At 40.4% G+C, this 23,157-nt stretch overlaps 2 protein-coding genes across 8 annotated transcripts in view; one reads left to right on the plus strand and one right to left on the minus strand.

Annotated features, from left to right (window-relative positions):
- NALCN (sodium leak channel, non-selective) overlaps positions 1-13,454 on the minus strand; it is a 239,599-nt gene extending 226,145 nt beyond the window's left edge. For 2 of the 7 annotated variants that reach the window (XM_039562541.1, XM_039562481.1), the window contains exons 1-2: positions 13,047-13,454; positions 2,213-2,359 (exon numbers count right to left, since the gene is read on the minus strand). In XM_039562541.1, the coding sequence (XP_039418475.1) occupies positions 2,213-2,320 (108 nt within the window). In that variant the 5' untranslated portion in view covers positions 2,321-2,359; positions 13,047-13,454. Of the gene's footprint in view, positions 1-2,212; positions 2,360-11,197; positions 11,308-11,789; positions 12,233-12,587; positions 12,688-13,046 lie in introns of those variants that run through there. The other 5 variants (XM_039562350.1, XM_039562278.1, XM_039562220.1 and 2 more) reach the window with 5 other exon arrangements.
- Positions 13,455-22,014: 8,560 nt separating this feature from the next.
- Positions 22,015-23,157, plus strand: part of ITGBL1 (integrin subunit beta like 1) — a 136,566-nt gene continuing 135,423 nt past the window's right edge. The window contains exon 1 of the mRNA XM_010394119.4: positions 22,015-22,284. Within this exon, the coding sequence (XP_010392421.1) occupies positions 22,211-22,284 (74 nt within the window). The 5' untranslated portion in view covers positions 22,015-22,210. The remainder of the gene's footprint in view (positions 22,285-23,157) is intronic.

Here is a 23,157-nt window from a genome sequence, read left to right on the forward strand (position 1 = left end):
TTTACATCACAATCCACATACAAAAGATCTTCAACCAAAAACAAGCACTCCTAAATTACTTATACATATATAGACCCATATATAATTTTATTAGTTAATTTGTGAGGTTGTATAATTCAGAAACCAAGAATTAAGAGCCACGAAACTGAGAACTAGGATTCCATAATTTCTATTTTGTGGCATTTGTAATTAAATTTCTTTTCAAATGACAAGTCATCACATTTATGGGCAGACAGTAAGTAGAATTAGTTGAAGTTATAAATTGGGTGGATAGATTAAATAAAATATCTGTGGAAAATTTTAGCTCAACACTTAGAAGAAATTACTTTAAAATAAATTCACAATTCAAAAAACTAAGTGAGAGGCACAGGATTAAAACCATCCTTCCAGTTATGAAAATAATAATATAAAAAGAATAAGTATAAAAGAGACTATGTCACAGACAGCTACTTCTTTCAGGATTCATTTTTGTTCCAATCAAGTTTTGTTGCTATAGGAGAACAGTTCATTTCTATTACTACTTAGGACTCAGTCCCACTCCTTACTGCCAGTCAGAGAGGGAGGTGTAACAAAAAAGCACAACATATCAATACAGAGGTTTAGGGTTGGATTTTTTTATTTTAAATCAAAAAATCATTGAAACATCTTGAGGCTAGACAAATATAATGAATCATAGTAGGTAAAGTTGTACTTATCAAAACAAAAAGGAGAAGATACTTCAGCAAGAAAAAAAATCTTTAAACAAAAACCACTGAAGTATATTTATCAAAATTGTTCGTCTGGGGAAAAATTCGACACTCATTTACAGTGTATCTCAGACCTTTTGATATCCAGAAGACTTAAGAACAGCCACCGAATTTAATATTCACTGTTCACTCACTTAACTATAATGATATTTGACCCAAATTGAATAGCTCTATCATTTGCATACTCTGAGCCCAGATTAATAATTTGGAAGCAGAAGCCACCTGATGAATGATTTCTAATGTCCCTTTAACATCCACTTTGTTTTGAACCTTGTTTCAACTGAAAAAATTAACGTAGGTATTAAAGTGTGGCTGATATAAACCCCATTCTCTTCCACAGTAAATTGTCAGTACTACAAACACTAAGCAATATACAATTAGTCCATCAGCATGACAAGAAAAAAATTATTCCATAAAATAAATTCCTTGTGCATTGTGTGATGAGAAATGTAGGCAAATAACCCATCAAATATTTCTGCAATGACATTTTGAGTTTATTACAGCAGCCAATATAAACAATCTACTTAAATCATTTACAAGACAACATCCATATATTAATTCATGCTAAATAGTTTTAGGTGTTAAAACTCAGCAGCAAAGCTGAGGGCATCTGGCATCCTTACTGCAAATGAGATGATGGTTCCCTTAAATGAGTGCAATGCTAACAACAGGTATTATTTCAGCATATTTTACTTTCTGCTATTAAAAAGTAAAAAATTTATACAGTAAGAGAAATATGAAAATGCCTTCTCTACAAAACCAGAAATCATTCACAATATAGGAATCCTGGATGCATGCTCACTGCATTAATAAATAATAATTATTATTCATATATAAATAAATTCAATAATCATAACTATATTTACATGGTAAAGACATTTTCTTTATACTGCACAGTCTATTAATAACTCCACTCCTAATGTAACTTTCCCCAGTTTCAAGTTGCCAGACACTTCTACACCTCTTCTTTTCTCGGGGCAGGTTTTAGGTTAAATGACACCAGAAAAACGAGAGCTGTACTTCAAAATTAACAACCAAAATACACTTTTACATTCACAAATATTGTAAAAGGAGATATTTGAAAGTCAAAAGTGCTTACTGCTGTCTACCACTTGAACAATGAAAAGCTCCTTTTAACATCCTTTTCAAAAGCTCATTTTATGAACTTTTAATTTCAACAAACATTTTAGGAACAGGAGACATTGAAAGGATGGCTGTTTTAAATGAATCAATCAGATGGACTGGTGGGAACACACTGCTTAATCATCCCATAATTTTGCAACAGCCAAAAGAAACAATTTTATTTAGTCTTTGACATTTTTCAAAAAATTAACTGGTACACTAGCAACTATAATCCAAAATTTGTTTCTGACTAGTACCTAATTCAGAATTTTTTGTGGAAGTCATATTTCAACAATACAAGTTACTTTTAACTTAAAATAGTAATTACATAAAGAGATACCTACTGGTTTGTTAATCCATAGAATATCTGCATTGTCTGACAAGGATTCATCGGGACCAAAATCTGTAACTGGCTGGGCTTCCACCCTTGAACTCTGTTTCCTTTTGAGCATCCTGAAGTTAACTTCTCTTATCTATAATCATGAAACCTCCTTGGTGAAAAAAAACCCAGAAAACATTAATTCACTTAAACAGTTTTACGATGCATTTTGAATTGTTTTATAAATAACCTAAAGCATTTTGTTTTCATGCATACTTTTGTACTTACTAATAGGATATTGATTTTACTATATATAAATCACTGACATGACTCTTGTTAGTTTACAAAAAAATTATACAAAGGTATGCAACACAGACAATTACCAGAAACTTAGCAATGCTGACAGAAAATTTGTTCCAATATGCAAAGAATGCTATTGCTATGAACTTCAACACTGAGTAATCATTGGATGGATTTGACCTGGAGCCATTTAATGAAATGGTGACGTTTCCATTTATTACACTAGGCTAAGATAAATCCCAACATGCCAAAGGCAAACAGGTGATGTTAAGCAGCCAGTAGATGTTATTTACTGAAATCAGAAGAGCCTTTTTGCTATATACTACTATTAACACATTTTTCTAATACTTTTTTTTAATGTTAACAATTATTTATCCAACAGCCAGACAGCTGTCTGTCTGTGGGGCATGTGTTGGCACATGGAAGGACGGAGGAAAATGTGTCACTTTCACAAGGTCAGGCTGAGTCTGGATATTCCTGCATGGGGGGCAGTGACTGAGCCTTCTGTATGCTCAGCCATGTGAGCCACAACTAGGGGACACACCAAGAGAGCAGAAAGGTGAGTTAGATCTTAGTATTGACTTTCCCACAGACACAATTCATGGATCCCAGAGTCTAAACAAATCCAAACAGATGAGGAAGATACACTCTCCTGGGAAGTAACTGTCTGCCCGTGAAGTACAATTCTATTGTTCATGAAATACAACTCCTTAGAGATTTTTTTTTCAGCCAAGTGAGAGGGAGGAAGAAAGCAAGATCTTGAGACCTTGTTCTGGACCTTTAGTCTGGACCAAGTGCTGTTTGCAGGTGACACTGCCTTGTGACAAACAAAAGTGTATCAAAACAAGTATAAGAATCATAGAACGCTTTGAATTCAAAGAAACCTTTGAAAATATTTAATTCAACTCCCCTGCCATAGGCAGGGCCATCTTTCACTAGATCAGGTGCAAGTCCCATACACTTTTCAATGATAGGGCAACCACAACTTCTCTGAACAGTCTGTTCTTGTGTCTCACCACCTTCATTGTTAAGAATTTCTTCCTTATGTCCAATGTAAATCTTCCCTTTTCCAGTTTAAATCTGTTGCTCCTTTGTCCTGTCACTACAAGCCCTGGTCATTACAGCCTCAAGTATCACAATGACAACTGCAACATGAATGCATGGAGGAAACACTGTCCTCGATTAGCTGGAGGCAACAGTGGTCTCAGGACTGCACAAGTGCCCATGTGCTTGGTCTCAGCTGGCCTTTTCAATCCCATGGGCTGCTGCTTCATGTCCAAACACTATGCATGCATCCTTGTCTGTCTCTTCTTTTAGCTTTTATGGCAAACGTAAACCCTTAATCTTATTCCAAATCCCTCAAAGTCTACCCCTCCTCTGTTTTCTCTTTCAGATTCAAGAGGTCAGTTCCTGTCTCTGTAAAACCAAGTCTGAACCAGTGGTCTTTGTACAAACCACACAGTAACAGGGCTGAGGTCTTGTACTAATGTGCCCAGCTGGAGGAGCTGACATTATGCAATAACTGATTTTTTAAAACAAACAGAAATCATATAAAGGCACAAAATAAGGGACAATTTCTGACACCTATATTCATTTTAAGTGGTCATTCACAGCAACCTTAGTACAAGTGAAACTGGTAAGCTGTCACTAAAAACATGCAAATACTGGAAATGGATATTATATATTAATAACCCTTCTCTAACAAATGAAGACTGAAACAGTATTCACAGAGATTGTATGCTCTCACGTTCATGCTCAAGCTTCATGCTCTCAATTCTGTCTTCTAACTGAATTGACTTCTTCCTTCTCTTTAGCATTCTTTTTCCACTTTCTCTTATTTATTTCTGTCAGAGACTGAAATACTATAATTTATGACTTAAACATTTTCTTGAAGGACTTTTAAAACTGTATTACAAAAGCTGCAAAGAAGACTACCACACCCTGAATGGGGGCCCTGACTGAGGCCTTACACTGCTGCTCACTGATGAAGATAAGATAAAGTAACAACTCAGGGCTGGGGACATTCACTGAGCACAGGCTTAACACCTCCAAGGTGGAGACCACAGCCCCAGGGCTATCAGCTGCCAGGCTCCCACAGACCCTCGCACCAAGGGGTGGAGGGAGGAGAGGCTTTGGGTATCTTGGAAAAGCCTCTGGTCAGAGGTGCAGTGGCTGCCCATCCTCCACTGTGCAGAGGAGCTGAGGGGTCTTCACCCGGGGGGGGAAGCTTATCCACAGCAGAAGGGGGTGACATGGCCCATCACAGGGGCCCCTCTCAACCCTGCACCAGAACACCAGAGATGATGCAACAGACCCTCAGTGTTGCAAGGGACAGTGTCAAGCCAGCCCCTGCAAGGGGAGACACGTGGGCGTTCCCACCTGGCCCACAGTGTATATTAATCCACGGGATTCTGCACTCTCTGGTGTGTGCTGTGGTGGGGTGTGGCGGCGTGGCCGCGGCAGCGATGGGGGACCCTCACCACCAGCAGACCAAATGCAGGGGAGCAACAAGACATCATTGGGACCCTCGGATGGGTGATTGCTTCCACCTAACCCCTGTCACCTCTCCCTGTTCCCCCACCCCCCACGCACACTTCTTTTTTCCATTTCTTTCTTTCTTTTCTCTTCCCTTCTCTTTGCCTCTTTTACTATTAAATAAAATACATCCATTTTTTGGCATCAACATCTAACCTCGTTTGGTTTTAATCTCGCTTCTGGGAATATTTTGAACCTTCTAAGTTCTTTCCGGCTTATGCTCAGAAACTTAGCTTGCTTTGCTTTTCTGGGTTTAAACCGGATCGTAACAATTTCTCAGCCTAATGTATTGACCTTTTTTCTCTACTTAAGCACAACCAGAAATGCTTCAAGTCTCAGAGATGCTGGTGTGCTTTCTGAGGTCATGAAACCTTAAAATCTTACATTTAGCATAGTGATAAGAAGTTACTGCAATGCCCTGGGAACTGCATTTCCCAAACCCTTAGGAAAAAAATCCACTGCCTAAAATGTTTATTTTAAGTATGTTCTTTGGGAAACTGTTACTTAAAAGCAAATCAGTGAATTAACAAAATAATAATTTTATGTTTACTAGTTCTGGTAATTGCTATTACTGTCCTCCTAGTAAGCTCTTAAGAAAAGATGTAGAAATAAACAGAATTAGTAAGATAAGCACAATCAATAATTATGAGAAAAAGTTCAGGATTTGAAACACTGATTTTTTTTTTAGGCACTACTAATTTTTTTTTTTGATAAATGGTGGTCTAAATAAAATACTATGTCCATTTGGGGAAGAAAGCAAATTATTATCAATGCTCTTTTAGAAAGACTGTTGTTTTTATGCTTTTCTGAGAATTGCCTATTTATATATCTGATGTGTAGGAAGATTAGCCATATCCTTCTAATGAAATTCCCACTTATCCTTTTACCCAGTTCCTCTTTGTTTGTTCAAGTAATTTTTTGACTGGTCTAGGCACAGAAAATAACATGAACTTTAGATGTTCATAATAAATGTCCATAATGGATTCAGTTCACATACTTAGATCACAGAAATCACAGAATATTCTGAGGGACCCAGAAGGACCATCAAGCCCAACTCTTAAGTGAATGGCTCATACGGATATCAAACCCACAACCTTGGCATTACTAGCACCATGCTCTGATCAACTGAGCTAATCAGTGTTGTGGCTGAAGAGATTAGAATTCTTATTTTTAAGAGGAAGCCTTGAATAAACAAATCTCCATGTATATAAACCAAATGGAAGGGAGGAAATGTTATGGAATATAAGAATCAGCTTGTTTACTTCTCTACTTGAAATGACCAGAAATGCACACAAAAAATTCAGAATGAAGATGACAAGCCAATAATATTTCGGAAATGGTCTTCAGCAAGATTATTCAAAATACAGCATAGTTGCTTTCAAGCTTTTATGCAACTTTTTTTGTTGTTCTCACTACTTTTAGTTTACCAGGGAATACACACGCTTTTCCGTGTGCTGCAGTTTTGGGACTCTGGTATTTATGTACAGAATTTTAACCCTTGGACTACTAATTCCTTTTGCACTTGTTTCTTCAGGGAAGAACCAGCTGGAGGATGAAGAGAAGGGGAGCTGTGCACGAACTCCTTGCAGCATGTGACACGCAGTGAGCGGCGCACCAAGCTGTGCTAAAGGGGGGGATGCAGTCCTCCCTAACCCTGATACAAATCCACCCCTGCAGCTCCCGCATTGATTCCGACACACGTCATTAGGTCTTTCTTTGATCACAACCTGTTATTAATGTGAAAGGCTTAATACATTCCCTAGGATGTACTTCTAGCTGCTGTGCTTTTAAGACATACTGGGTGCAGGGCTTTCAGACAGGAAAATATAATGGAGTTTTGGGGCTACAACCACTTCATATTTCTTTGGAGTACTTTCTTTATAGTAGCAATGAAAATTCACATTGCAGGTGAACCTTTTCAGGGAGCAACATAATGTCTTTGCTTTTAAATTTCTCTTATTTTTAGAAGCAAAGGCAAATTAAAAGGAATAAAACTAAACAGAAAATTACTCATACTCTGAGCCCCTCCAGATCCATTAGGCCAGCCTTTTCTCTTCCTTTCTATCTCTGAATTTGCAGGCATGTTCTGCAACCTCTACACTTTCTAAACCACCCCCACCCACTAAATTTGCAGCTTCTGCTGAAATGAAAGCATGCCAGCACAATGGTTGGGGTGAACATAAGACCCATTGTGCACTTGGGAAAAAATAATCTGAAGAAGGTATAAACCAGTTTGCAATATTCCCACTAAGAGCAAGACACTCCTTCTGATGGAAATATGCAGTTCCTAAAAAAATCAAAATACAAATTTTAAAAAGTAGCTTATCCTCCACAACATCAAAAGCTGAGAAATCTGAGTCTCGTTTATAAAGCAAGCTCACTGTATATAGCATAATCTGCTCAAAAGATCTCTATCACAAAGTCAGGAAAACATGCTTATAAAGGCTCTGGCTGATAAAAAAGGCAGCTGAAAAATGACTTCACAGAAATATAAACAGGAAAATAAAGCAGATATTCCTACCTACAACTTATGGAAAGAGTTCAAAAATCAAGACAAATCCTTGGAATCAGCAATGCCTGGCTTCCAACATACTTTTCTCCTGCTGCCTATTGACTTTGTCACCTGAGATCATATGAGTACTGCCTGAAGGTCCTCCCAAGGCAGACCACCTACTAGCACTCTCTTCAATTCTGCTTTGAAAATGTCAACTCCTCTTCCAACATTTCCCAGACCACGGACACAGAAAGTGGCACATACACTTCAAGACAATAATTACAAATGTGAGAGCTAAAATGGGTGACAGAAAGATGATGTGAATACCCATAAGATACAGCATGATGACAAAACCCCATTTCCATACTACACATTAAAAAAGCCCCAAAGTACAGGCTACCTTAAAGAAACTGATTGCTCTTAACTGTAGCATGCATTACATGGTTATAGCAAAAATATAACTTCCCATTCTTTCATCTCAATAGCTTTCTCCTTTCCTTCTTTGCAAACTGACGCTATTTATGTATTGCCTGCTCCCTCCATCCACGCATTCTTCCACCCCTGATTTCAGGTACAGCTAAATGGCATTTCAGTATTTGTTTTCATGTAGCAAAAATTTGACGTGAGCAAGTTGCACACGCAATAGTATAGATATATTTATTTTAGAAGGGTAAAGACAGAATTCCAGTGGATACAATCACATGGCACATGCTACCATTTATTAACTCATAACTAATTTCAAGTTAAGACTTATTTCAGTTCTTTTTATCTCTCTGTGGTATCATTGTATCTGATGAAATGTTCTGAAATGTTCTGAAAGATCTCTTTTTTATTTAAGCATGATATACTGCTAATAACTGACCAAACTTTAGTATTTATTAAAAACAAAGCTGGTTCCTCACAACGAAGGTACACTGAAGGAAACATTCTAAAAATCAGGTACATTCACATTTTCAAATAATTTAGATACAGGTAGGAAAGAACAACTGATGATATCTTGTACTTACTAACAGGATCCCAGGCCAAAGATACCAGGACTAGGGTTCATAATTATGCTGAGAAAGGTTTAACAATTGCTTGAGGCTGCAAATGTAAGAATATCTAGTCTCAAAACAGACAGGTGTTCAGACTTTAGCTCTTTGCTCGCAATGCACTTCCAGTGTCTTGCCTTATTATTGACTAAGGACAATGCTCTTACAGTATTTATTTCTTACATAAATTCTTCCTCTCAAATGTAGCCAAAATAATACTCAGCAAGCAGAATCAAATATCTCATTGCATACAAAGGCAGATCTCTTGTGAGTCAGACATACAGTCTACTGCTACTGTCACATAATCTTGTTCTTTTTACTATAACCCTTCTAATATCTGGAATATACAATTTTGAAGAAACTACACATGCATGTACATGGTGCCATGATGCAGCCACAAATGGAACTTTTTAATTTTAAATAGAATTGCTTAGCTTTTCCACATTTTTTTAATTAAGAGATTTGGTTGAGTAAAAAAAAAAAGCCAGAACAACTGAAGATGATTTTTCAAATGATACTTTTAGACCACACCATGTCACATACCACTACACCTGTTTAACATACAAAACAGAGATACAGGTACTCCAACACAACTTATGTAGTAAAAAGAAGGTACCCTCTCACATTCCAAAGTCCCAGGTCCCTATGTATCCCAAAGCAGGAACACATCCAAGCATGAAGCAGCTAGTTCCCTGTACAAGTAGCCAGCTTTTGCTTTCCAGTGGAAACCAAGGCACAAGACTGGTGAGCACCCTCCATCTCTCCCCAACAGGCTGGTTGTTGGAATGACTGGTGAACATGACAGCTTTCCAAGTCCTACAATTATGCTGTCAGAATGGCTGATAAAACACTAAAATTTACTGATGGCCACTGAATGCACAGTAATTACAGAGAAAACACCAGTGGCAATGTATTTCCTTTAGGAATACATAGCACAGTTTAACAACTAGTTTATTTTGAAAGTTCACTTTGACTGTGGGCCACCTACCCACCATTTGCTGACCTAAGATAGGTCAACTGCAATGTAGTCTATACAAAAAAATGTCAGAGCCCATTCCTGACAAAGACATGCAGCAACATCCCTAGTAAGAATCATGCTGGAAAAAACCAGAGCAGTGTTCTGGAACTTGCTTTTGCAGCCTAACCCATGTACAGGTGGAAATTGTGTTTACTCCTTCGGGAAAGTAAGGGGACAGGCAGTACCAGGTCATTGTTTGAGTGGATTCAGGGAGCAACCCATCTTCTCTCTGTAATACCCCACATTCAGTAACACGCTCTGAGTACTGTGGATCAATTTTTCAGGGTTTTAAAGGAAGGAATGAGGGTATCCTTCCCAGAATGATACAGGGGTGGAAAGGAGCTTCTCTGTAGGCAGACAGCTGGCAGCATGCCTGCTTAAGTGATTATTTTAATGTTTCTGGGATTTTGTTGTATCATTAATTATATACTAGTGTGCCTAGAACCTTGTATACCCATTTTTTCACAACTTAAATACATAAAAATTAAAATAAACCGCAATTATATTCTTTTAGACTTGTTACAATTTTTGCTAAAATAATTATTGAAAAAATTGAAATATTCTAGATCATCTTCCCTTCCCAAATTCTTCCTTTTCTATCCTTTAAGAAATTGCCAGCAAAAAAGTTAATGCCTATAGATTTTAAACTTGAAGTCCTGAAAACAGAATTAGTACTTTTTCTTTTTTATCCTCTTATCTTTCCTTTAAAACAAATTAATTGATGTGCCCTTACTGCAGGGCAGGTCCTAGAAGTTGCAGCCATAACCTCTGGTACTGTAGGTACTGTACCCAAAGGCTTTATTTTGGAATGAAGTAAAAAAAAAAAAAAAAGGAAAACTGAGTTCACAGAATCATAAGCCAGTTCAGGTCAGAAGGACCTCAACTCTACTCTCATGAGACCCCACCTGAGTTCTCCAGGGGGCCCAGGTCCAAGGCCTGCAACACAAGAAAGACATTGATCTGTTGGAACAAGTCCAGGGAGGCCACAGAGATGGGCTGGAGCACTTCGCCTATGAAGACAGGCTGAGGGACTTGGAGCTGTTCAGCCTGGAGAAGAGAAGGCTCCAGGGCAACCTTAGAGCAGCTTTCCAGTACCTACAGTCCCTGGGGAGAGACTTTTCACAAGGACATGTAGTGACAGGACAAGGGGGAATGACCTCAAGATAAAGGAGGGCAAGTTTAGATTAAATACTAGAAAGAAACTCTTTACTGTGAGGATGGTGAGGCACGGGAACAGGTTTCCCGGAGAAGTTGTGGATGTCCCATCCCTGTCAGTATTCAAAGGCCATGATGGATGAGGCTTTGAGCAATCTTGTCTAGTGGAAGGTGTCCCTGCCCACAGCAGTGGGGTTGGAACTAAACGATCTTTAAGGTTCCTTCTAACCCAAACCATTCTATGATTCTATAATCTCAGAAAGTCTGCAGTCGTATCTTGTGCTCAGGCGTGACAGCCCAGGCTATTGCAGTTTACTCAGGTTACTCCAGTCTGATCTTGAAAACCTCCAACAAAGGAGGTTTTTTGAGCAACTTGTTTCACTACTTGATTATCCTCACCGTGGAGGGGGGAAAAAAAAGAGAGAGAGATAAAAGATGAAAATATCATAGAAAATAAAGAAAGGAAAAAGAAATTACCTAGTAGAACCAAGACAATTTGCAACTGTAGTCTAGGACTGGTACTTCTCAAAGCAAGGCATTTATCAGTACTTAACCAATCCAGGAAACTTCAATTTAAATAAAAGGTCCTATGAAGGTAATGAAAGGGAGAACAGAGAAATGTTGAAAGGGAAAGAAAATATGATTCAACTTGTAACACCCATATTAGGCTGACTTTGCTCTTTATCTCCAAAAGATTTCATGCTCAAAGTCTATGGGAAATCCAACCATGGAAGCATTCTATCAGTAGCACAGTAAAAATAATTTTTGAATGCAGCACTTCTAGTTTATTCACAAGCACATCAGAAATCTTATTTGTAACAGACTGAACTCTTAAATACCTAGGCAGGTGTGTAGGAAACCCAAATCTCCAGAAGTATTGGTTCTATCTCATCACGAGCTACTCATGCCTCAAGAAGACATTCTCATTGGTAGAAGTCTTCCAGGGCTAGATCCAGTAGCCCATTACCCCCTACAACGTAGTGTGATAGTATTCATCTCCTACTGTGAAGGTTTAAGTTGCAAAATGTCTTTGACTCAATACTTAGGTTTGGATGAATGCCATACAGACCTATACAGTCCTCATGGTACCAGCAGTGTCCTAGAGCTGGAAATAAGTCAAATCAGAGTAAGTCGTATTTCCAGGTGGTATAGTTTAAATGGGAATGAACTGTGATGGACCACATTTCAGATTAAAATAAAACAGATGCACCAAACAAGAAGACTAAAGCAAAAATGACATGCTGATTGTTACAGTTTTGAAAGTTACTAAGCTCAAACGGTAAAATGAAAAAAGAAAACAAATGAAAACAAGTCCAACTGCTCCTAGAAGTCTGCAAAGGTATATGCATATTCTTGAAGAGCGCTGGAGTCTTCTAGCAGCCACAGAGACCAACTCAAAGAAATGCGAAGTTAAGAAACTTTGGCTTTGTGATTCATGCAGCAGAGCATAGTTCATTGTTAATATAGATCATTTCTCTGTTGATCACTCAGAGGGCAGGTGGAACGGGGCTGCTGGGGAAGGAAATGAAAACAAAAAGGGGACAACGAAATGAATCAGGAAATTGACGATGCTTAAGACAAACACAAAATACTCAAACAGCAATTAGTTAGTGTTTTCTCTGTGTAAATATTTGCCTGAATGCAATAATGGTTAGCCTCCCAAATCATAGCTGACTTAAAAGCCATGTTTGCACGTTAAGGCCATCAGAAACCTTGATCCTTTCTAGAAATATGTCTCTGATTTTACTGGAGTACTAAAATAAACAGATGTCAACAACAAAAGAATATTAAGCATCTCTCTCTCGATGAACGAACCCCTGACACCGCACGTTAAAGAGATCTAGCCCAGGCCTGGGTACATCGCTACCTCCAACCACGCCAAGCCCGCAGCCCATGCGAACCAGCCGAACGCTCCCCTCCGGGAGGGAGCTCTCCACGGTGACCCCCGTCCCCATCCACAACCCCCCGATGAAACGAGTGTCCCCCGAAGAGGCCTGCTCGCCCCACGGCCCGCTCTGCCTCACTGACGAGGGCTGCGGAGGGTCGCGGGGCGCGGGGGAAGGCCGACGGCGGCCGGCCCGGAGCGCCCCCTCCCACCGCGGGGGAAGGACGGCCGGGGCGGGCGATGCGGAGGGCGCCGCCGCCCCTTCCCCCTGCCGCGGAGCCAGGCGGGCCTCTCACCGCGCCCGTCCCTTCCCCGGGAGCCGCCAGCGTTCCCGGCACAGCCGCGGCGGCCGCCGGCACCGAGGGGCCGGGGAGGGGAGCGGGGAGGCGCGGGGCCCCACCGCGCTCCGAGAGCCAGCCGCGTCCGCCGCCTCCGACCTACCGCCAGCATCTCCCTTCATGGCGCGGTCGGGAGCGGCCCCCGCGGCTGTGCGGGTGTCGCGGTGCTGTGCCAGCCTCGCACGCCGCCCTCCCCGCGATGGATCGGGGCGGCGGGGCCCGCCCGGCGGCGGCCGCGCTCAGTCTCTCGGCAACGGCGGCGGGGGCGGGCGGGGACGAAGCAGGTGCGGAGGAGATGGTGCCGACCGCGCACGGGCGCCTCGGAACAAATAGACCCCCGCCTTGCTCAAGAATCCGGCTGGGAAGAGAGGTGGCTTAGCGGCCCCGCAGCCGGGGGTGATGCCCACGGCAGTCCCGTCACGCAAAACACCCCCACAGCGGCTTGGAACTGAGCTCGCTGATCCCCGAAACACAGGAGCGTTGCCCGGCTCGGGACGAAGCCCGCACTGCCCCTCTGCCAACAGCAGCGCGGGCGGACGCGCCACTTGCGGCGGCAATTTTGTAGGGCTTTAGTTTGCGCTTCAGCTTTTTTTTTTTGTTGGTTGGTTTGGGGGTTTGTTTTTGCTTTTCATTATGCTCTTAAAGTGCTAGGATAGATAATTTATTTTGGTAAGAACCCCTATTTGTACATCTTAGGGCTGCTTCTACTACTGGTACACCTCTTTGCCCTACTTCACTGGTGGCATCAGCTGGGTGGCCTGGTTAATTTTCAGGTTACTGATGAGCCATGTAAAAGCACAGTCTTGAGCTCCACAGCGAAATAAATTCATTAAATATTCTCCCTTGTTGGGCTAGATTATCTTAGAGGTCTTTTCCAGCCTAAATGACTCTTTGAAAGAGATACCACAATTAGACAAAAAAAGAAATACTTGGAAAATTGTTTCTGTAAATCAAGTTGACATGTTCCAATCTGTATTTTTATCTTCTTGAACAAAGAAAAAAAATAGTAAAGTTGTGTACAATTTATGTTTAAATGAAACTGGATCATGGGGAATAATGTGAGCCTATAACTTTCTGGAGATGGTAAAGATATGGAATAGGATTCAGAAGACAAAGCCCTTAGCAAAATACCCCAGAAAGCTGAGGGAAAGTGTATGGCATAAATTGTATTAGGCTCCTTTAAATTATATCTATTTGATGCTGGCAACCAAAACTAATAAGCCAGTTAGGGAGCTGGCCTCGGGATTACAGATGCAGTCCTGCCAGCACTACTTACATGTATTACCAGCATTAGCAATTCCAGTAAATTTAAGCACCTAATTTTAGTGTTTGCAGTTTTTGGTAACAGTCAGCTGATGTTTCATGAGAAAAAATTTGAAAAGCAAAACAATTTAAGAATAAATGTGCTGACAAATAATACTCTTCCCATTTTGTCTTTTCCTCCCCACTTACATTTCATTACTTGGAATAAGTTGCTAGGCAGCATTATGCTGTTGGTGATAGCATCTCATAAATGAAAACTGACAGTTGCAAACAGTGAAATGTTGCAGCTATATCTAAACAAAAGAAATCAACATTTGCCAGCAGATGTGACTTTGTGTGGCATTTTTTCTATGGATATACTGGCCTCTGGAAAATAATTCTCGATAGAAAAATTTTCCAGTTGGAAGGGACCTCAGGAGGCCATCTGGTCTGACTGGTCTGCTGAAACCAGGCTCAGAGATGAGATCACACCAGCTTGCTTAGGGCTTTATCCGGTTGGTCTTGAAAACCTCCCAAGACAGAGACAGCACAGCCTCCCTGGTAAGCCTGTGTCAGTACTGGACTGTCCTCATGCTGAAAGATTTTTTCCTGACATGCACTTTGACCCTCCCTAGTCTGCTGTCTCTCCTCCTGCAATGCACACTTGGGAATAGCCCAGCTTTGTCCTCTTGACAGCTTTGTCACAGAGCTGTCACACTGCTCCTAGGTGCCCCCAAAGCCATCCCTCCTCCAGGCTGAAAAAGCTAAGCTCCTTCAGCCTCTCCTCATGGAGCGAGTGCTCCAGCTCCAACCACCTTGGTGGCCTGCCACTGAATTCATGTATTAGCACCTGTCATGTGTTGGAGGGGGGTTTAAAATTTGTTACAGTAACTTAGATACTGTTTAATAAGTTCCCAAAAAGAGGGAATTAATTTCCTTACATGTGGTTTGTGTTATAGAATACGTATTATGTATTTCGCACTTCTCCTTTTACCTGGTGTCTTATTTGGTAGCATATTGTTACTACCTGCCCTTCCTCTGTGAACCACAAGCTGCTAATGGGGACCACACTTTCAGCAGAAGACTGAGATCTCTTTGACAGCCTATCTGTGAGCACAACTTGCATCAGATGATGCTAGTGCTGGAAGAAGCATTTAGCCTTTGATACCTTGATGTACCTGCCTGTGTGCAAAGGCAAAACCGGAGTCTTCCATTCATAGAATTGTGCAGATGTTGGAGGTCTCCTGTTGGCAAGAAAAAGCCCTTTCTTGGGCTTTCTTCTCTGCTATTTGACCACAAATTTACTTTCAGACCTGGCACGTGAAAAGCAATTATGAACATTTTAGAATTCAAGTGGCGTATAGCAGATGTGTGAGGGTAAAATGGAAAACTTGGGTATCTGTAAAATTGCTAAGATAATTTTGCAAAGAGCCTATTAGTCCTTTAAAGTCTGTAACAATGTTTAATATTTAAGGCTGAAGTCTGTTTTAATTCTGATTTAGAAAATTCACACTGACCTAAGAAACAAGCCATAAACATATATATAAGGACAGAATTTGGGAGTTAATCTTACAATGTTACTTGATGGTAATGTTAAATAGGTCAAAAGGAAAGAGATTTCTTAGTAAAGATTTACCTCTAATCTCTACAAATCAAGACCAGATAAAGGAATTTCCTTATTCATCCTTCAAACTTCAACATGTTTGAAATTGGCCGTGGCAAAATGTCCATTCCAAAGAAAATTTTGGAAAATTCCAGAAGATTTGTATGGAGAATTCAAGGGGAGAATTCTCAACCTTACCTATAACTTTAATTTCTGTAACATGATCTACAAACACAGTAAGATCTTCCTGGATAAAAGGTAATTAACAAACCAAAGTTTCCTAGACTTGCTCACTCAGTAAGTCCTGAAAAAAAGGGGAATTCAAAACATCTATTTATTTTACATGTTTCCTTACAGAATTTGGACAGCCCTCAAGCCTTGGTTTTACTTCTGAATTTATTTGAACTTTATTTGCTCACTTGTCCTTACTTTCTCATAGCATCTCTTAAGGATGAAGAGTAACGTAAACAAATTTTGAAAACATCCCAAGGAGCTGAGCTTATTGAGATTGCCATTGTTGGAATTTGATTTACCACTTATGCAAGAACGCAGTGCTTGATCAGATTTCAGATAGTCTGTAATGACTAAAAGAATTCATGAAATATTCATTTTGAAATTATGCTTGAGCTTTTAAAAAAGGTCACAAAATATCATTTAGCAATTCAGAATTAAACCTCAGACCCAAAGGAAGATTTAATCATTTTGGCATAGGATACAAGTCAAAAACTGCTAAATTTCTTCCTGTTGCTCTTTAGCCTCAGTGTCCAAGTCCTTAGTCATCTTAATGGTGTTTACCACAAAGTTCTCCTATAGTCTCAAGTCCTTCTCTACTCATGCTGAGAAGCACCTCGATATTACTGGGGTCCCATGTGAATCAGATGAGCTGAGCAGCCCAGTTTGTTTCCACCTGTCTGCTCTTTACATCTCTGGCTAGTGGTAGTTTCACTCAGAAGTGTGTAACCGTAACAGAAATGGTCACACAGCAACATCAGACTAATGACAGCAAGAGAAACTCAGTTAACGTTCATGAGTAACTTTGATTGGGATGGGTTAAAAACTGTCATTCTTGAGTGTCCGTGACCTGTGTCAACATTGATGAACCAGAATAAAGGACATGGAGTATGGTTTTCTTAATTGCACAGCTTAAGGAGAGTCCCAAGTCTGCAACTAACTGTGTATACAATTAGTTTGCTTTCAGTAGGTACCGAGTTCTCAGAAGAAGGGCAATAGTGGTGTTTCCCAACACTTCCTTTTTCTTAATTTCTGTCTCTCCTTCATTTTTGGTTTAACAGCAAGCAGTGCAAGACAGAACATTGAAAACATACAAGATGGTTGCTGTTGCCCTGGAGAATCTGGTGTGCATGTGATCAGTTTAGGCACTCAACCTGAGTTACTGCTGTTTTGCCCTTAAGAAGTCAGCAGCATCTATTTAATTAATTTGCTATCCTTAGGAAGAGCTCTTCGGTCAAAATATGAGAATGATCCTTCATTGTAACTTAGTCAGGTAACTAGTTAAAAAGATCACAAAATAGTATTTCTCACTACTTTTGATTTTTCAAGATTCCCAGCATGAAGAAACATTATCCCTTTGAGAAATAAGGCACAAATTGACCTCAGAGTAATAATTTATGGTGAAAAATTACATGCCTTTTATTTCCTTTCTTGGGCTCTTAAATGACACTTGGCTTATAACAGAGCTTTATTTGCTTTCTGAAATAAGTGCTAAACAGCTAAGAATGCAATAGACTTGAGTTTAAAATGCACTGTTGTTGCTGGCATTCTGAGCTTTCTTGCAAGATCATGCTTAAATATCTTCTGCTTCCTTAAGGCCTCTGTAAAAGCAGGGTATTATTGCTGTTTAGGGGAATTCACTGAACAAACAAAAGACCTACTAGCTATTTAAAGTTTCAACTGAGGCATGAAGGAGTAAGCTACGTTTTTACACAAGAGTATAACACAATAACATCTTGATTAATGTTGGCCTATGAACTGTTTGGGTAGCATATATACTGTACTATTCAGGCCAGCAACATTCAGACCAGCTCAGCTTTTATCTTGTTCTAACCTTGATCCAAAAGCTATTTGTATTCCCTGTGTGATACCCTCAGCTGTCCCAGATTCCATGTCATGTCAGCAAAATTAACACAAGGTTTTCAGTTCTCCACAGCTCTGGTGTACTCTGTCTCCTGCTCCCTTCCAGGGATGACACTGACCAGCACAGCAATGAGTCTCGAGAGCTGCATGCATTTCTGAACTGTTCAGTTTAGACAGATTTTAGTTAACTCCATCAAGAACTTTGCTTCATGGCTGTTAAAGTGGTTTGTCACAGATCTTTACAGCCATCTAACGCAGTGATTGTATATCCTGATCAGAAGAATCACTGGACACTTATAATTCTCCTCCTTCCACATTTTATGGAGGAACAATAACTTGTTTTGATATGTGGGATTTTCAAATTCTGGTTAATTTTAGAAATTGTGATATAACTGAATGTGTCTGCATTTGAATGCCTCAGTCTCCACTCTTACAAACCCATGCTGTTACTAAAATGGCTTCAGTGGATACCCAGGAGGATTATTTGACAGATTTTGATGGTTTCCATTTTTTTTTTAAGCTTAGACTGTTCACTGTATGTGCATTTCGATTTGTTTTATTAAGGAAAAAATCCTTAAGAATGGTATGCAATGTGTTTTGCAAACCTGATGGCTTTATTAAAGTGACAACAAAATTAAAATGTTCACTAGGAGGCTGTAATAAAGGAGTAGGCAAAGTCCATCTGCCTCCCCAAGCCAAATCAAACCTTGTTCAATGGCACATTATGTCATCAGAGTCATAGAATTATGGAATATTTGAGTTTGGGAAGGATCTCTGGAGATGGTCTAGTCTAACCCACCTGCTCAGAGCAGGATAGCCTAGAGCATGTTGCCCAAACCCTGTCCAGATGGCTTTTGAATATGTCCAGGGGTGAAGATTCCACTACATTGCTGGGCGTTCTGCTCCAGCATTAGACCAGTCTTATAGTAAAAAAGCTTTTTCTTGTTTTTTTGCCTTATTTTTTAAATACTATTCTTATTTGATTTATTATAAAAAACAGTTCTGGCAAAGTTAAAGTTAAGATATTGCTTGCCTTTAAAAAACATTTTAAAATCACTGCCTTTGAGTTACCTCATCTACTGCCAGGCCTGCAACTTAGTTTCTACACAGTTCAGAAGACTACAAAACCACAAAAATAACCTTCACCAGTTTGGATAGGAAATTACCCTACTGGTTCCTCTACTGGTCAATAAAATTGCAGGGAAAAGGTTTATCCCAGTCTCTGACCATACCTAATCCTGCAAAATTTTATCAAGAACAGTAATAGGAATACACTAAAAAAAGTGAGGTTCAAGTGTAAGTGTGCTTAACAGCACTTTTTTTTTAATTATTATTCTATGTCTTTATTTGAAGTAATTTTGCATCTGATAAGTATTATTTAAACCTGGTGCCTACTTTTGAAAAGGCTGTTTACTATTAGAAGCTTCTCCTCCTCATCAGCAATATGTTGACTTTCTCTTTTCTACTTTTACTCTGCAAGCAGTGGCATTACCACTTGTAAACTATACATTTATCAAGCAGCTACAAGTCAAGAACCTTAGTCTGAAACTCCAATACATAGGAAAAGTAGCATTTTACGAGCGCTGTGCTTCGTGTAGGTGTACATTATCCAGCAGAGAACAAAGTTCCTTAGGGTTGTGCACAGGAGTGGCTGAATAGAAGGCAGCAGTTCTCAAGGCAGCATGATGGGTTCCCATTTAGAAAGAGACTGACTCCTTTTAAATTGAATTTACAGTTTGTGTGGAAGCCAATTAGCTCCTGAATACATACACATCGTATGTATATATGTATGTTTGTATACGTGTATATACACACATGCATACAAACATTCTAGGCTTAAATGATTAAATAATAAATCTGAGCAAAGGTTAAAATCCATTAAGGGAGCACTGAGATATTGTATTAGAGACATGTATGCATGGAAGCATTTATTAAATTTAAGCTCTGGGTGCACATTTCAAATACTGCACCCTTGGACTATGTGAGCATGCCTTCTCCAAATTCAAAAGGTCCACAGCCAAAAGGTGTGTATTTCTTCAAAACATGACAGATGTAATTAAATAAAAAATGAGACAGTGATAAGGTCATCATATGATGAATGTCTTCTCGCACATTTGGAGTTACAGTTTGTAGGCTGCTTTAAAGTCTTCTGAATACCTGTCAGCACCAGTCTGCTCAGGGAAAAAGGAGGAAGATGAACAGATGGCAACCTTTAAATTTGTAGACTAAAGATAAATTTAGTGCTAAAAGGGAATTACTACTGTTTAAAATGCAAAGCTTTCTATTTTTTCTTCTACAAATTGAGACTTCAGGCAGTACAATTTCTGACAATCACATTGTTCTTAAAAGTGCTCCTTTCTGTAATTTAAGGGGTTTTAATTGATAAATATTTTTTTACTGTAGCATTATAAATACATTTGAAAAACTATCACACAGATATAACAGATAGTGCTGCATTTAGCATGGACTTCAAAGTTCAAGGACTGTCAGAAATAAATGCCTGCCAGTATTACTTCCCTTTTCACTAGATCCATCAAAGTAAGTCAGACGCATGGGGTTAGCAGCACTGTAAACATTCACAAGACTGAAGCCAACAGATCACTCAATACAGGATATTTATGATCTGTGTTGCTTGAGAAAATATTTTAATGCATTTGTAATATGAAATATACTATAAAGGGCATCAAAACTGATAAAAAATAGATACAGTATGCAACAGCTGTATATGGGGATTTTAGATTTTTTTATATCCTAATTCTACTTGCTTGTATTTTAGGGTAAAATTGTGTGTCATAAAGAAGGTAGTACACTATGAGTAGACAGTGAACTTTTGCAGTTCACAACTTCAAGATAACTTACTCAAATATGACAAAAGTCTTGTGTTTTAATAGTCCATTGGAATAATATTTGGGTTGAACCTGTATATCTTCAGGAAATAAGAATGTATTTTTACAAATATGCTAGAGCAGACTTTGTCCAGTCTCTTGTGTTTCGATAAAGTTTTATCCTCCACCAGAGTGGGTACTTGACTGAAAACAGGCCCCAAACTAGACTTTAAAGGTTCTTTTGTCATCTACACGGTCAGCAGAACAAGCAGAACAAGGTCAAATGCTTGATGCTTTTTTTTTTTTTTCCAGGAAGATAGTTGGCAAAACTAGTTATGTTAGCAGGAATGCTGTGAATTGTACCCTTGAGTTCACTACGTAAAATGTAAGACACCCACTTAAACTCATAGGAAAGGCAGCCTCTGAGTCGGAGAATTTTAACTAAATCTTAAAATGTTTTCTGGAACAGTATAATCTGTGGTATATTAGATATTTAATATGAAATTAAAACAAGAGTTGTTCATTCTGAGAAAGCTGATGGGCTTTAATCTCCAATACTGGCTTCAGAACCAGTGAAAGCTTCTGTCAGCTGCCTGCTTTAAAAACGTGTATGTGTGTGTGTAGAGTAGAACACCTATAAGTTACCATCTTCTGTGGTCAGTTTGTTTCTTTAAGAGCCTTCCATCCCAGGGAGGTATCAGGCAATCAGCAATTTCCCAGGACAGCCAGAGGGATCGAAAACTTTTCCACAGCATAAAGAACTGCACGTGGCCATATCTGCCAAAGCTGATTCATTTGGAGAGACTATCCTTCCTTTTAGCTTAAAGTAATACAAAAAATCTCCCACTGCTGCGATGAAGTATTGGACTGTGTTTTAATAAGGCGTTAGGAAATGGCAAACTAATAATACTTTGAATGTGTGGTCACTCATGCTGGTGTAGGTTGGCAGCCTGCAGTGTCGCACGGTGCAGTGATGTGAGCAGGTGACCTCAGGAGAAGGAGGGAAGGGATGGACCTGGGAAGGCAGGCGCCAGGGAGGTGCTCCAGCAGTCAGGCAGGGATGCTGCAGCTGGGGAGCGCTGGTCCTGTCTCCTCGGAGGTACAAGTTTCACAGATTATCCCAAGCAGCCATCTGTCAAAGGACAGGGGGATACACATACCTCAAATATTTACGGTGCCTGTACTTTGAGAATGAGATAGTTCGTTCACATCTGTGAACGGGCCACTTTTAAAACATCAAAATAAACCATCTGGCTGCGCAACTGTTTCTAATTACTTCCCTGCCTAGACTGTAAACTTTGGGGTTTGGCACCGGCCTCCTTCCCAGAGTGCTGCCCAAATCCCGCTCCCAGGCAGCTAATCAGAGCCACTGCAGCACGGGGGGAGAGCGCTGGAGCCGGGCTTGTCCAGCTCGCAGCTCTCCGCGTGCCTGGCGGGTCTGTCCGGCTGTCTGTGCGCCCGTCTGCAGGAGCGCTCCAGCTGCGGCTCAGCACAGCTCGCACCATGTTCGCACGGGGGCTGCTGGGGCTGCTGCTGCTGCTGGGCCCCGCGCTGCCGGCCGGGCCCCCGGCCCTGCGGTAAGTGTGGCTCTCAAGTCTCACGGGGGGTTGCGACTGATTGTGAGGTGCCAGGAGCGTGGAAGCTGCGGTTGTGGAGGGAGCAGTGGAGCAGTTTGTTGGCTCTTCCTCTGCCTGCTTAAAAGTGACAGTGAGGGAAGCGCTCTGGGTCATTGGGAACTTCAACAGGTAGGTGCCTGTGCAGACTGCAGAGTTATTTGCAACGATGTATTTGATGCCCAAGATGTACACTTTGAAAGCAGTGAAGGGTGAAGAGCTGGATAGTGATGACTCTTTCCACCCAAACCTCTAAATTCTGCTCCCTGAGTGGAACAGGCACCTAACCACGGAACCCTGCTTATTGCTGCACTTCGGTGCATTGGCACAGCAAGGCACACTGCCCTTCGCTCTCCACCTCCACCAGCCAGCACACACCGGCTCCTAGAGCCAGCAGCTCCTTTGCTCCAGAGCCTTGCAAAATCTATCTGAGAAGGGCACGTTCTACTCATCTGCATCTTTAGTATTCCTTAGTGTTGTGAAGACCTATTTTTGGCCTGAGCAGTCCTTTGTTCTTTTTTCCTATTATTCAGCTCCTGATGAGACAAAGTGTGATTTTTCCTGAGTATGTCCTGAAAATCCTGATCTCCACGTGCTCCAGTGCATGGTACAATTGCATGGCAGAACTGCAAATCTACAGATCTAGCATTGGATTCTGCTGGCTTTACTAAAACCACAGCCACAAACTACACTGTTGCATGGAAAGCTGTGGTTACTTTGGTTTCCTTTTCCATTGAAAGCATGGATCATATATGTCTGACAACCAGAAGAATTACTTTGGAAAGCATATTTTATTAGAATCAACCATAAGTTTGCTTTATGATATATATTCCTGTT

This window comes from Corvus cornix, chromosome 1, assembly GCF_000738735.6.
Source record: "Corvus cornix cornix isolate S_Up_H32 chromosome 1, ASM73873v5, whole genome shotgun sequence".
In the NCBI taxonomy this organism is placed as follows: Eukaryota; Metazoa; Chordata; class Aves; order Passeriformes; family Corvidae; genus Corvus; species Corvus cornix.